We start from the raw sequence: 15792 nt of genomic DNA, 5'->3' as shown, positions 1-15792 counted from the left end.
ATAGCGGTTTCCAAAAATCCCGTCTCTCTTTATTATCTGTGACTTTCATCAGTACACTCTCACCTCAACATCGCTGATTATGAACACCACTACTCCTACAAGGATCCTCAGGGTGTCTCTCTCACCCAACCCGATGCAAGGCCATTGCTCACAACACTTAGTTCATGGCCCTTTGCCAGTCCACATAAGGACATGATCAGAAATGATGCAGCTGTGGATCCGAAAAACTACCCAGACTGCCACATTCAACAAAATGGAAATAGCGTCTTACCAGCACACTTTCTCCAGCCACCAATTTTGAACTCTTATCCATAAGGTCTACCCAGTTTATCTGGCAAGATCCGCTATCGTTGATCATGCTCATATGCATTACAAGACATAAGTATTATGGCAGTATGCAAATGCCTCGCAGCACCTACCACGTGTCTACTCCCTGTTCAGAAGCAGGAGCGATGGATGTATCTCCCCCGTGAGCTCTGCCCGTGGGCAGGCTGCAATGCACCACACCATACGGCTGCAGCCACGTGGGCCAGGGCTTGCACCCAAACCTGTTCCAGCCTGTGCTGGCTCCTCCCTACCTGGAAAGCAGCCGTAGACAAATCATAATCGCCTGGCAAAGTCACCCAAGAAGGCTGCATGGGTCTCCTCACGTCCAAGGCCAGCATCCCGAACAGCTTTGCTCTTGCCTCACAGACCAAGTTTCACGCTTGGAGCTTAAAAATAAGCCTCCAACCTTGCAGCAGACATTTGTGAAGCCACACAAGCTCTGGCCTGTTCTTTCCAGGCCTCGGCGGAGCCGCGGGCTATGGCAAGAGAGGGAGGTGCCTGCTTCTTCCATTCCTTTGGCGCCTCTTTCCCCCTTTTAACACTTCAGATCACTCAACCCCAAGAAGCATCTTGGTTCTTTCAAATTTGAGGGTAGTTTTTCCACCTCCACAGAGAAGCAAATTTTCAGCTGCAATGCAATATGCATTACCATGACACAGACCGAGCAAGCCACACCACAGAGAGCAAGTTACTGCTCCTCTTACCTCTCCACAGAGGACTTAGCCCTGCCTTGCTCTTGGTAAGGGCAGTTTCTGGATTGAAGCTACTGGCTTGGCTCAAAGCTCTTGAGAAGTGTTCATCCACTACTGAACCAATGTCTCCCTGGAAGTAAGTGAAAAGGACGCAGCGAGAGTTAAGGTACTCCATCTCGGCAGGCTGGTCTTTCTCATCCTCCTCTTGCTTGCTGGGAAGGGTCACTTCCAGAGACTCCTGCATCTTGTTGTATACAGCTAACTTCTTCTGGGATTAAAAACAAAACAAAGAGATGTATCACTGATGGCATTCAGTGCAAGATCAACATCTGGTTTCCTTAAAGAAAAATAACTGAATACATTGAATATTCATTTCATAATTACAGTTGGAATACAGGGATATTTCACACCGACATTTCACAAAGAAGAGATTACCAGCGCCACTCAGAGTTTTTATTCCTCACACACAGATGGACCTGCTTCTCAGGAACGTTTCACAACCACAATTTAACGGCAACAGCTTTCACTCAATACCTTCAAAAGAAAACAGACAGGCTCTAACAATTCACTCCTGACTCCCACCTGGAAAGGCTTACTCCCATCAGTAAAGGCTGCAGAGGTCGAGTCCAGCCCTGTGGAAGGGTGGCCAGATACACAACGTCTGCATTTCACCCGTCTAGCTGAACATGCACCAGGTTTTGCCCACCGCGCTCCCCCAGTCGAGAGCATAGGGCCCTCTGGACTCCCCACATCTACTCATTGCTGAAGGCATCAAGATGGGAGAATTTGGTGCTTCCTGAAGAATTTTCCACTGTATTATCAAAGTCCACAAAATGCATAAATTCTCACTCACTGCCAAGAAATTTTTTATCATAGGAAGCTATACCTTAGGGTGGTGAGTAGAGTTTGGATGGGGGGGGGGGGAAGTTTGAGGGGTTTTATTTGTTTGTTTGGTTTGGGGTGGTTTGTTGTTTTGCGGTTGGGGTGGGAGACTTTTGCCCCTTTTCCTTTTTTCTTTTTATTTTTTAAACATCAGCTTCTGGAAAAAAGGACAAAAATTCAAGTCATAAAAAATTAAACATGTGATCTGGGGGAAGAAGGGGATTGACAAGTCTGCAAACACATGCAAAAAAATCCACCCCAAACCAAAAACACAGAGAAGCATATAAAAAAAATAAAACCCGCACAAGCCATCTGTGAATGGCTATTTCAGAATCTTCTCTCTCTCTCAAATCAAACCTAAATGTCAAAATAAATGTGTGTGAAGATCCATTTTGCATGGAACATATTTTTCAGATGTTCCACTTTACAACTGTTTTCACAGAAAAAAAATCTCCCCACAACAGTCAAGCTGCAGGAATCGTAGCTTTTAGCTAGATAGCCATTTCCACAGCTGACTTTACACACAAGCAGCTTCAGGAACCCAAAAACAACTACAGCACATATGTAGGAGTCTTTCATAGCTTTTCTATAGAATTATAGTTTGATTTATCTTTTATGGTTTGCTTGGCAACACTTTAGCGCCATCAGAATCTCTTTAAGTTTATGGCTTTTTTCCCTTTTTCCAAAGTTGTTCTAAAGAAAAAGTCAAACAATTACACCATCTATAAAGTTCCATTTATACAATAAATAGGCTTGTCCAATTTAGAAATAATTGAAAGTCATTTTCCAATCTTGTATACCGTCAATAGATCTACATTTGGTGCTTTCTAAAATCATATAAGCCAATACAAATTCTTTCATTGTAATACAAAATAGATACTCTGGGGCTAATTTTTAATTATGAATGGTTACGAAAAAAATTAATTGTAAGAAAGAGCTATTGACAAGTGGAACTAAAACCTATAACACTAAAAGCTCATAGAAATTAAGCAACGTATCTGACATGACAGTAGGTTAACTGATAAACACAGAACAGCTCAGTAATACCTTTAATTCTGATGCTGTTACACAAACTGCAATGAGGGATGTAAGTAATTGTATTTTAGTTTGGGATATCTAGACAATGGTCTGGAATTCAAGTAAATCTGTGCTTCACAAAGCAAGTTATACTGTGGTTCCGCTTAGCACAATATTACTTATTTAGACATATGGTTTTATCCCAAAATCCCAAAAATATGAAGAAAAACTGTGGGATTTGGAAAGAACCAAAGATGGAAACAGCAAATTAAAACAGTTTTACTAGAAACTAATTGCTAAAACAAAACATAGTCTGAGGCTCTGAAACTAAGTTTTGCAAATGCAGAATTTGGGGTGACCTGTACTTTTTTGTAAATGCTTTGTGCCTCCTGTAAACAAACAAAGAAAAAGTCTCCTAATATTTGTTCCTGAAATGCTTACTAAGATATCACTCATAGCGAGCTTCATGGTTTTGTCTAAGCAATCACGGAACAATGAGACCTTAGTAAGACAGAAATGGTTATAACAATATTGCATATACAGGAGATATATGCATTAGAAACCTGTAACACATCTACCTCAGTGACTTGATCGTTCTTAAAGGTGCTCCATAACCCAGGTCCTCTTAAAAATGCGAGACAAGTGGTTGGGGAGGGTGGTTTTTTCATTTTTGTTTTTAATTGGGTTTTGTTTTTCACGTAGAGACAAAGTATGAAAGAGATCCTTTATAAAAGTCTAAATAGATATTGATATATTACGTCACCTCAGGAGTAGTATACATGCCAGACCTTGAATACATGCAACACGTTTAAAGGTTGACTTCTATCATTACAGATACACTATTTGTATTTATACTGTGAGTATGCAAATACATATACGAGCACGCAATTATATACAGAAACACATCGTTTAATATAGCCCCTGGCTTGACTTGGTTATCAGGAAGGAAGTCTTTCAATGTTCCTATATAGAGACTGGAACTCAGGAAATTAAAACTTATCTCCAGAGTCGCTTCTCTGTGCAGGAATGTTCCCCCTTCCACAGCCTAAGAATCTAATTCATTTTCCATTCAACTCTCTTCCCTCCCCTCCAGTCCACGGGCAGTCATTACAAGATATTCTGAGCACCCGTTGGTTTTGAAAACACCAAATCTGACTTCTTTTACTTTTTATGTAAAAAAAGAGATTGTAGTACTGATGGACAAGTACAAGGCCTTGTGTACAGACTGAAGTTATTTCCAGTGACAAGCTGTGTTTTGTGGTGAGTTTTTTGCAAAGCATGAGAGTTCTAAATCAAAATATTTTTCAAAACTGCATCAAGCCTGTGATCAGATACAGATCTACTTAATTTGTATTTCAGGAAGAAATTATCAGCCTGTAATTACAGGACTCTAAGTAAGAGGCTACAGTGAGATAAAGCAACTCAAGAAGTTTTCCTTGCATGCAACGGATATACATCCTTTCCATTATATACATCCTTTAATAATGCTTTTTCTCCCCCTAACTCCTTTAAAATACCTTGCCTGCACACAAATTCTGTCTTACTTGTTCTGACCGTAACAGTAATCTTCTCATAGCATTTCTGACTGCACTTGTGTGAGTGGAAAAGTATGCAAGATCATCAACGGCTAAATGAATTTGTCCCACCATCACGGGGTGGGGAGCGGGTCGGGGGGAATAAAACAAAACAAATAAAAAAAAAAACGGTTAGGTTTCTGCTAACTAATCTGGGCTAGCCCAGTTTCACTCGTACTTTTTTCATACGAACAGTTCTGGCATATATTTAAGCAGCCATCAGTATCTATAAGATCTTTACAAAGAGCATTTTCTGCCCAAACACAATGTTATTTCTTCCCTATGTTCAGATCTCTAATGCTTTCATATATTCATTAATTCCACCTCTCTTCCTTAAAAACTAGAGACTGAGATTAAGCAGCCTCTGAAAAACAGAACAAAACAAACACACAAAATCTCATCTCAGCCAAGATTCCGAATACAGAATTAAAAGTCAGCTTAGCATACTGGGAAACAGGGAAATCCAACGTCTATAGCACCTGATGCCAGCTTAGCTAATAGATCCAAGTTCATGGCTGAACGATGAACGGTACAACCTCTGGGTAAATAATGCTGTACAGCACGGGCTGCATTCACCTTAAACCAACATTATTTTGGTTATTTCATATATTCACAAACAGGCTCTTCCAAAGAGAATTTAAACTCTTACTGCAAGTTGTCTAACAAAAGGAAACTAAGGTCAATAGCAAATCACCACTAATACGGCGACATTAAAGAGAAGGCTTATGCTGGATAAGCATCATCCTGTCTTCTGGAGGAAGAATGACCACTTTTAGACCAAGAAAGCGTGTGGTTCAAAATCTCACAAAAAAAAAAAAAAAAAATCTTGAAGATGCCTGGTATTTTCTGACATACCCTACCCAGAACCAAGCAAAACGGTTCTCATGCAGTGAAATTCTGTCCACATTAAAGCCAATGGCAAAAGTCCAACTGACTTCCAGGGTCCCGGATCTCACCCAGCGTGTCTGGTAAAAATGTCAGAACATTCCTCTTCGCAAACTGAAAAAAATTCAGTTCCAGCTGAAACCAGCTAGTAGGCAGCAAAACAGAAAAACAACCGAGCACAGTTGAGAACGGAGCAAGTTTTAGTTTAGCCAAGTTTGAAGCGAAAAGTCAGGCCAGCTCTTATTTTACATATAAGCTGGTTGCCTATTCCTACAACTTATTATCTCCATACATGCCATCATAGAGCATATGGTCCTTTATGTTCCCAAGCATGAAAGACTGGTGTGCCTGTGGCCACCTGTTACAGATTTTCCATTATGAGAGAAAGAACAGGAACCAAAAATAAAGAATAACTACACTGAGGAAACACTATATGACCCTATCCTGAGAAAAAGCCTGTCATTTGACATAAGCTTCTGAGAAGGAATTTCAGCAACAAACTCCGGGCAAATCATGGACAGTCCTCCATTTGTGGAGCTGTCTGCCAAGCAGGCTCCTATTGACAACACAGAAAGTATTCAAGGAAGAAGACAATTTCAAGCAATCAGAGCATGGAATGCTGGGCCTGAAAGCGGTATTTACGGCATGCCCTGAAAACACGAAATGCTAACTTCTACCCTCGCAAATGAGCAAGCCGAGAGCAAAGCCACACGCTTGCTTTCAGGTGAGCCACTGGATTTGCAGCAGTAGAGCCTGGAGCTCCTGCTGTGCTCTGCTGATGGAGGGAAGCGGCGGAGGAAAAAGAATGAATTTATACATCTTTTGCTGTACATCTAAACAGAGGCGTACCATTAATGTCTAAAGCTCCATTTTTATGTAGATAGAGGAAGATCAAATAGAATTTGGTCCCGATCCGAACAACAAAGTAAAGCAAGCCAAATTTTTTAAATCAGCAGTGTCTCGTGGGATTAAACAAAACAAAACAACAAAAGCCCCCACACACGGCAAGACTTAATCCAGGTTTTACATCCTGTAATTCTGAAAGTAGCCTTTAAAGGTGAGTTATATAGGTCTGATTCAGATTTCCTACTGATTTCCAGTGAAGTCAGTAGTAGGGCAACCACCAGGCTTCAGAACAAGCCTTGAGAAAGCACCTGAACTACAAAAACTAAATGTGAAGCTATCTGCTGTGTTAGATACTGCGGACTGCCACACAGTATAAGCAATATAATAAGCCCGTCCTCAAAGTTGTGAGCATGTGATACAAAGAACTTTACTGAAAAACTAAGTTACAGTACATGAATTAGGGTTTAGCTACAGCCAGCTGACACAACGTTAAACGTGACTTGTCCTTGTCTGCAATGTTGTTAGTTTGGAAGGAAGAGTTAAGTTAGTGACTTAATTTGCTAATGGAGACAAGCCCTTATCTGGAAAAAGTCTGTCTACAGCACTGCCAGCAGAAAGTCTGACTTGAGCATATCACAACTCTTTATGCAAGACTTGATTTAGCAAGGATGGTGTTGGCTTAGCTCTCTACATCTACATACCATGGAGAAATTCCAAAACTACCATTTACTGTAACTTCCCATTTCAAAGGTCTTGAGCTCAGCTGTTAGTGAGCCAAGGTGAATCCTACCTTAGCCTCAGCTCTGCAGCTTGCTATACCTAGATTGACAGGGCATGGCAAGCCATCATGGCATTTCTTGTGCGCCAAGACGACGACAGGATTCTTCACTGATTATGTGTTTCCAGAGTCTCTTCGAATGAGCAGTTCTGTTACACCCATTCCTCACCCAACCCATAGGAAAGCCAAAACTTACTACTACAGCTGCACAGCCCCTCAGGAAAGCATACCATGAGGAGCATTTCAATTTCGCCGTTCTGCAGGGCTTCACACTCGCGCAGGCACGGGCCCTTACCGCGCACAGGAACGTGTTCTTCTTGTAACACCGGCACACACTCACTCTGTCTTTTGGCAAAGGAAAATGGAAACCCCGATTTATCTGCAGAATTAGGACCACACCCCATTTTCATCAGTTCCTTCTGGCACCATGTGAGCATGTATATATCTACACTCCGCTTACTGCCCTCCAGCAAACTCCCTGGACTTCAGCAATCTCAAAGATCTAAGGTGCTAAGCCTCCACTGCCATTAACATTCAATAGGAATTCAGGCTTCAGTCCGTTAAGCGCTTTTAAAAAAAAAATCCCATCTAAATTAATTTGCCAGCAAGTCCCTTCTTGGCTACGGATTGGTGAAAGCTAAGCTTCCAGAAATTCTGCGTTTCTGTGCAAAGCAAAAATCAGTTCTGCGCTGATTTTAAGGGAGTGAAAACTACAGATGCAGAAATGTGGGAATAACTTTAGCGTGGGGTAACTTTAAAAAGGCATGATGGACCATCCCCTAAAAAAAAAAAAAAAGTCACTTCTGCACAACCCGGGTGCATGCTAGTCCATCATTTAAAAGCAATCCAAGATCTGTTATTTAAAAAAAAAAAAAAGAAAAAAAGAAAAGAGAACGACCATTCAAACCCCTTTCACTGCAGAGCAGTGACACAATGCCAGCCGCTTGCTGGAGACGCTTCTCCTGACCCACGTATGCAGCACGCAACCTATAGAAACACGATGAGGTTACCTCTCCAGAGAGACGCCGCGGCCCAGAACTTGAGCATATACATCTGCAACGGCAGCTCCACAGCTAAGGAGCTTGCTTTGCTCTTTAAAGGATACAAAACTGATACCGAAACCTGGCATAACCAATTACATGTTTGTGTCAGATTTGTTGCAAATACCTATGAAGACGCACAGGCTTTAGTTAGAATAACACACCTACATCTCCTCGCACTGAGAAGGAAAGGAAAGCCAACAGGAGCACAGCACGGAGGAGCTTTCTCTCTCAGAAAACAAGCCATTTTACCGGGTACTGAAAGACACCAGAATAGTACAACAACACTAAAAAATGCTTCAATGGAGTCCTTGGATATTTTAAGGGTGAGCTCCACTTTATCAGCTCCAGTGAGGAGCTTTATTTTTAAGATATCCCACTAATTCATCTTCCCTCGCTGTTATTTTTAAACCACAGTTTTAATTCCGGCAAAGAAGAACATTCTTTAAAATGGTCATCATCGTCACGAAGAGCGCAGGAGCGTTTTACATGTTGAACACATGTGTAAGAAGAAACAGAAACCTGGCAACAGATTCTTCATCCTTCTTTCTTATGCCCTTTACCAGCTGATTAAATGTCCCTGACAGGACAATTCTGAAGAAAGACAGACTTGCAAAATATCATACGTCGCCCGAACAATAAATCTTTCCACTACAACTACAGATGCATGAGGAGTCCATCCTATATTTACTTTTTTTTTTTATTTAAAAAGCATTGGATTTAGAGAAAATACATAAACTGCTCTAAAGTTCGCAGCTGCTAGAATTAAGGGGTGCAACGTTCTTAGTTCAGCAACGACAGCTCGGTTTTCCAGTCTGACATCTGAGTAGTTTGTGAAGACCCTCCAACTCCAAATATTTCAGGAAAATTGGCGCAAGCAGGATTAACTAAAACAAATTGTCAATAACATGTAGGACAGCAACGTTTAGAATGTTTTTTGGTAGTAACGGGATATATTGTGCTGGCCACGACTCGTGTGCTATACTGGCTGAACAGAGCTATCTATGTTTCTTGCCTTGCATATCTCCCTCCACTTTTCTTAAATAGCATAACCCACAAGAACTCAGTTTACGTAAAATGAAATTTCAAGAAACTTTGGCGTTCATTAGGGTGCCTCTGGGACATTTCATACATGGTGCTGCTTTCAGCTGATGGAGAAACTTCATGATTCTGTTTAAAAACAAAAAGCAATTGCACTTGAGCGTGACACAGCTGCTAATGATCATTTAATAGATTTTCACGTACTGTGTGTTCTACACTCCAGATCTGGAAGAGAAATACAGCCAATCACCTACAGAGTTAAATGCCAAAAAGTTCACCGAAGCTTCAATTGCAGTTTTCTACTTCTAGGTCTCTTAGTCAGAGTGAAGCTATTTGAGATTATTTATTTATTTTCCCTCCAAAACATGCAGGCTAACAACTGGAGCTCCAGATTTTCAAATCCAAAGTTCGTAAGTAAAATTACTGTATAGATGGAAGGTTCTACAAGCTGTGACCTAGATTAGAGAAGAAATAATAACGAAGGCACACTGCAACAGGCAAAACTCACAAGTTTTCCAGAGCCCGCATTTACAATGAACAACGTGAGCAACCTGGAAAAGTTCGCTGGGGTATCGTTTCTGCAAACGCGCTCTCTCTCCCAACAATAAAGAAAAAAAACAATAACACGCGATAGGAATTTTTATGTTTGAGCCCATATTCGTGTCTCCCAGGCAAGTTGATATTAGGGGTCACTTCCCATGTACGGAGAAAACAATCTTCATGGATAATAATGATAAAACCTTATGGAATGCAGCAACAACCAAAAAATGTATTCTCAGATGACTACATTAGGGCCAAGTCAATATTAGTCCCACTTCACCCACGCACTGCATAGTCTAAAAATGCTGTCAGCCTGATAAGAATTTCCTGATTCTTTTTTTTTTTTTTTTTTTTTTTTTTAAAAATACATCTGATCACCAAATTCAGCTGGAAACTCGCCGGAGCCGACCTTCCAGGAGAGCCGGGGCGAGCGGCGCGGCGCGCCCCGTCCGCGGGGAGCAGCGCGGGTCCCCTCCCGCCGGCGGAGGGCGGAGGTTCCGCCCGTGTGCGCGCCCGCGGACCGCACCGCACCAGCGGACGGCAAAGGCGCGGCTCTGTGCCGGCAAAGCGGGCGAGCGGGGAGGCTCGTCAAGTAAGGAGCGACAAGCGGAGAAGGGGGGGGGGGGGGGGGGCGGGAGAGAAGGCGGCAAGAAATAACTTTCTTCCCCTTCCCCACTCCGGCCGAGCAAGCCAACACCCACCCCAAAAATACAGCAATGTGGGGAAAAATCATTTTTCTTTTTAAAAAAACGTCTTACCAGGCTCCGCTGCTCCGGGGCACCCTCACCAGCTCCCCGCATCTCCAAATCAAGCCGGGGGCTGCATAGCGTATCGCTGGCTGGCCGGGGCGGAGGTCTCCGCCCCGGCCAGCCAGCGATGCGCCATGCAGCCCGCTAAGGGGGGGCCTCCCCAAAAAGCCCCCCCACCACGACTTGCGCGTTACCCCGCGCAACCCTTCCCTGCCCGCGGCTCACCTGCGGGCAGCCCGCCGCGGGCGCGGCGCCGGCCAGATAGCGGGGCGCCCCGCACGCCGCCGGGGCGGGCTGCTGCATGGCCACGTCCGAGCAGCTCATGGCCGCGGCCGCCCCGCGCCGCCGCCGCCGCCGCCGCCGCCTCCCCCTCCTTCCTCCTCCTTCTCTTCCGCGCAGGGCGGCCGCGGCGCAGCGCCGCGCAGCCCCGGCTGCCAGCGCATCTTCGGCGGCCGCCGCGCCCCGCGCCCGCACTTATAGCGCGGCGGCGGCAGCGCGGGGCGCCCCGGCGGCGGCGCGGCAGCGGCGGCGGCGGCGGGGCCGCGGGGGCGGGGACCGCGCCCCGCCCGCCCCCCCTCGCAGCGGCTCCGCGGGCGCGCAGCACCTGCCCCCGCGCCGTCCGGCGGAGGGGCCGTGCCGGGGGTCCCGCCGCCGCCCTTCGCCGTCAGGCAGGTTCGGGCCCCCATCGGGGTTTATTTATCCGCTTTTGCTGCGAGTCCCCGTCGCTTCTGGCCGGGGGAGGGAAGCGCCTCGGTGCCGGGCTTCGGTCCACGAGCAGCTCGGCCAAGCTTAAGCAGCACGGACTCTCCGTCGTCAAGTGCCACCTGCGCCAGCCAACGCTTCGCCTCCCCAGGGATTCGTCCTGGAAATTCATCTGGGAGGAAGGAAGAACCCACTTGTCCCGTAGGAGGTGGCAGGCTGGATGCGTTTCAGCTAGCCCGGGAAGTCTCTCTTCCCTTCCCTCATTTGGTCCACGATGTTTAAAAAAAAAAAAATTAAAAAATAATAATAAAAAAAAAATCAATTAAGTGCACTGCTCTACTTGAAAAATATGCCAAAAAACCAGTATCTGGTTGTAATGGCTCTAGTCCTACCCAAATATTTTCACGGCCTACCTCTGTACGCACATTTTTGCCTGCGAGCCGCCCTACTGCAGTCCCGCACTTGAAGGCTCTCGATGCCATTCCTCACATGGAAAAAGACTACGCATGTGGCTTGTTAGCATTATCCCAGCTTACGAGCCTGGGAACGGCTGCACTTGTTTGCTCTTGTTTTCTTCTCGTGGCCCAAGATGAATTATTTCAAGTTTCTTTTTAAAAAAAATTTGTTTTGAAGTTTACCTACATTTAATAGTGGCCAAAAATTGAAGCCTTCAATCAAAAATTCTAAATTTATACTCTCTCCTCTCTCTGTATATATACACACACACAAACACGCACACCTCTCCTTGGCCAGAACAGTTAGATGAATACACAAGGTTAAAATAGCTCTGTCTGACCCCAGTAGGATTCCCTGTTTATAGAAAGCATTTCTCTGAAACATTCAACTGCGATACTTTGAAAAAAGATCCAATTTCCTGCAGGCACGTTTAATAATTTTTTTTTTTTTAATTTTTTTTTTTTTAATTTTTTTTTTAATTTTTTTTTTTTTTAATTTTTTTTTTTTTTTTTTTTTTTTTTTTTTTTTTAGTTTTGGGCATACAGATTTTGAGGTAGCTATACACTTTTTTAATAGCACTCTGGTAATTTGTTCCGGTTGCATTTTGTATATCTACCTAAATGGATTCAATCTTAAGTGCTAACCTTTGCAGCCACTCAGAAGTTTCCGCAAGGGTACAATACACATACAGCATACACTTTGCTATACCAAAGATATGGGCTTCTGAACGGGTTCTTCAGGGAAACAGAAAATCCAAGTGCTGATTGCTATCTACAAATCTCTGGACGATCTGGGCCCTATTAATTTCAGAAATCTCTTTCCCCTCGTTTCCTACTGCAACAACAAGCCTAAGGCAGAACATTATCCCGACAGCAAAGTTTGCAGGAGCCAGAGGCCGTCGATCGGCAATAACAAGTACCACCTTCTGAAGTTCGCTGTTCCTGGACACGTGCCTGATCCTGACCTGGAGGTTTTTACCGCGAACATACGGCTGGGCTGCCTTCAGGCATTCCTCCGGCCGCTCCGTCTCCTGGCACCCGGCCTCCTCACATTTGGACGACTGGCTGCTATCCACCCTCGCAGATCCTCTCAGGGAAGCTGTGCTGCTTGCCGCAGAGGATTGTGAAACATGTTTCCTGTTTTAGGGAAGATGTTGTTTAGCACCATTCTGCCTGAGGTAAAATGCTTTCAGATGCAATGGCAATAAGGCCCGATGCTAGTTTATTAAAAAAACAAAAAAAAAACAAACAAAAAAAAAAACCCAAAACCCCAAACACTACACCCTCCTACGCTTAATAAACAGTAACAAAACAAGTCTGTAAAATCACCAACAGGAACAAGTTCTTTCAATACCAATTGATCGTTTTTAGCAGAAAATCCACTATCGGTCCTTAAAGCAGAACCAGACCAAAATAGAAAATGATTTATCGTCTGCTATGCTAATGCAACACGTTGAGGTGGGAGTACATTAGTGATCATTTTACACCCAAATACACGAGGCACTTGCAAGAGATTTACAGATGTGCTAACATAGATATCACTGTTTTCCACAGGATGCCAAAATGCTCCGATGTTCAATTAGCGCACATTCCTTATTATCAGATCCTGCCGCAATTCCTATCGGATGCCTTCGGGCACGATACAGTGGCATGATACATCACGTCAAAAAGCAGAACGGGACCATTATCAGGCAGATGTTTGACATGATGCATCGTGTCAGTCAGCCAGTGGCACGCAGCCATTGCTGAAAAGGATTTTGACATGATACAGTGTGCCAATGCTGTAGCACAAAACTAGCGTGTTCCAAAAATAGGGACAAATTCACCTCTGGCATAAGTAGAAGTAACTGCAGTGACTTCATTAGATTTGCATCTGCTTATGTCAACAGTGAGTTTGGCCCGTAATCCGGAATTTATATAAAAGAGTGGTAAGCGGCTGCATTTTCAGATATTTGTTATATAGCTTTCTACTCCCAGCATTCAAGCATCATGAGACAGTTGGGGGAAAACTGCCACCTTTCTCAACTGTTGCCCCTCCGCCCCACAAGAAGCAGCATCAAGTTTCCATTTTTAGCAGCGTAACAATACCTCGGAGTACACAGAGGGTCACTCTTTTCAGAAGCATGGGAAGTTGTGAATTTGGGGATTTCACAAGGAATAGGAGTTTACAAAAAAAGAAGAGAGAAGATCTCTGCTTTCTGCCTCCGTACCATTTCACAACAGTAGCTTCAAGTGCTAGGTGCCCAAGAAAAACAGCAAACAGTAAGTTTTCAGTGGCAATTAGAGTAATAGTAAATGAATGACATGAAAGAGCCGTCAGGATGAAATGTGAGATCTGATAAGATTTGGAGATTTCTTAAAAGGCATTGTAATTTATTGTTGTCCCCTTTCATCACTCCGGAATGAAAAGCACAGCTTGCTAATGCAGATGCATCACCCTGACAAAAGGAGAGGAGGGGAACAGGCTAAGGTATGACTGATGCGAGATCTTCTTCACAGAAGAGAAACACCCCGGCTTTCTGCCACAGTCTGTTTCTTTAATGAGGAAAAGAACCGACTGGCTGTATTTTAAGTAAAGTTCATTCATCTTTGCTGTGTCTTCTAGCTTCTCAAATCCATCAGACTACGCTGATTTTTGGACTAGCTGAACTTCAGCGATGCTAAGAGCAACCATGGAAATAAAGACCAGAAAATCCTCACGGAGCACTAGGTAAGCACCACAGCCAAACGCAACTTGGTACAGCAGCTATATGGGTTGTAACATCAAGGGAACGTGACTTGTGGTACGCCGTAGCTCTGGCGGAGAGAGGAAGAGCCTAACGACGTGGTGGAAGCAGTCTCTGCACAGGCTCTTCAAGAATTCATTTATTTGTCTGTTTTGAGATGAGCTTTTCCCGTTGGAGTTGGGGGCGCTTGCCACTTCCACAGGTCAGAAAATTTATGTAGAGGTCTGAATAAATGCTGGAAAGCAGTTGCAAGCCTTTCAAACCTTTTGCACAATAACAACAAGAAGTAAGGGTCCTCCCGCTCCCTTCTCACCACTATGCAACTATTTCCAAATATTTATTTCAGGAGACAACTCTGTAGAGTTAGCAGTTCCACAGAGATTAAAACAAACAAGTCCTCTCCTTTATTCCCCCCACCCCAAACAAGTCCTCTCCTTTAGTCACCCTCTCCCCCTCTTGTTTCACCCTCTGCTGGCGTTCTATAAGTATTTAAATTATTGGAAACCACACCCTAGCTAGCTGTGGCTAGTATTTACAGGCAAAGCCCCTTGGCTTTGCTGTTACAGTCCGCTCAACAGCCAAAAATGTAACATGCTAGTTTTTCCTAAAAGAGGAGACCAAATCTGAAGATATGCACTGCATCCCAAGGAAAGAAACACCAGGTGTGATCTATGCCTTATATATAAAGGACTAGGAAGAGTAAAAATAATGTTTGTTCACAACTGGCTGGGAAGTCTCTGATGAGATGGACAAAAAAAATTTTAAAAAGTCCATTTTGATGAAACAGCATTTTTGTGGCGACGACTCAATTTTGAAAAACACCCTCTAAAGCAAGTTAGGTTTCTGGTGGAATTTGCCACACAGATTTCTAAAGGTTTCACACCGACTTACGTGATGCTGGATAGCCCAGCTAGGGAGTTTAGCTTGACCTAGGGACTCGAGGGCTGCTAGGCACATTCCTGTAAAGCTGCAGCGCCATCACCACCATGATCTACACTTCCAGCTAATACGGTGCAAGTCCCAGAAGTGCAGGAGGCAACGGAGAGCTCCAAAACTACCGGGTTGAGCTCAGGCTCTCCCTGTTCCCCAGGGAAGATGCACAAGATGGAGGCAGGCAGGCACTCCCTTTCATTCCTGAAGAAAAGGAATGGAAACATACTTAGACTGCCCCAAACATTTGGGGAGGGAGAGAAGGATGAGAGTTATTTCCTTTCCTGAGGACAAAGTTTCTCTCTATACATACTTGTATTGCTCCAATTTGAAACAATACGGAAATTGAAGGGTTGGGTGTTTGGGAAAAAAAAGAAGTGTTCCATTCATTCAATGCCATTTTCATTCATACAGCACCTTGAGAGTACAGGAAACAGCCTTAACATTTCCCTTATAAATATAGCAATTACACACTCACCACCAACGCTTTGACCCCTCTGGAACGGGAGGCAGCAGCTCGTGTGTGGCAAGTACGTTACCCTGAGATTTTAGGATCGCTTGATTCAAAAGGCAATGAAATACAGCAAACCAAACTTACGATCATGAGA

The 15792-nt window shown here is 44.0% G+C and overlaps 1 protein-coding gene across 3 annotated transcripts in view; it reads right to left on the bottom strand.

Moving 5' to 3' along the window:
- Positions 1–10695, bottom strand: part of VGLL3 (vestigial like family member 3) — a 28801-nt gene extending 18106 nt beyond the window's left edge. The window contains exons 1-2 of one of the 3 annotated variants that reach the window (XM_076351673.1): positions 10597–10695; positions 1032–1287 (exon numbers count right to left, since the gene is read on the bottom strand). In XM_076351673.1, coding sequence (XP_076207788.1) covers positions 1032–1287; positions 10597–10695 — 355 coding nt within the window. Of the gene's footprint in view, positions 1–1031; positions 1288–10380; positions 10431–10596 lie in introns of those variants that run through there. The other 2 variants (XM_076351682.1, XM_076351692.1) reach the window with 2 other exon arrangements.
- Between the last annotated feature and the right edge of the window lie 5097 nt (positions 10696–15792).

The sequence above is a fragment of the Aptenodytes patagonicus genome, chromosome 1 (assembly GCF_965638725.1).
Source record: "Aptenodytes patagonicus chromosome 1, bAptPat1.pri.cur, whole genome shotgun sequence".
Taxonomy (NCBI): domain Eukaryota; kingdom Metazoa; phylum Chordata; class Aves; order Sphenisciformes; family Spheniscidae; genus Aptenodytes; species Aptenodytes patagonicus.
The sequence above is the reverse complement of the archived record's forward strand: the minus strand, read 5'-3'. Positions and strand labels throughout refer to the sequence as shown.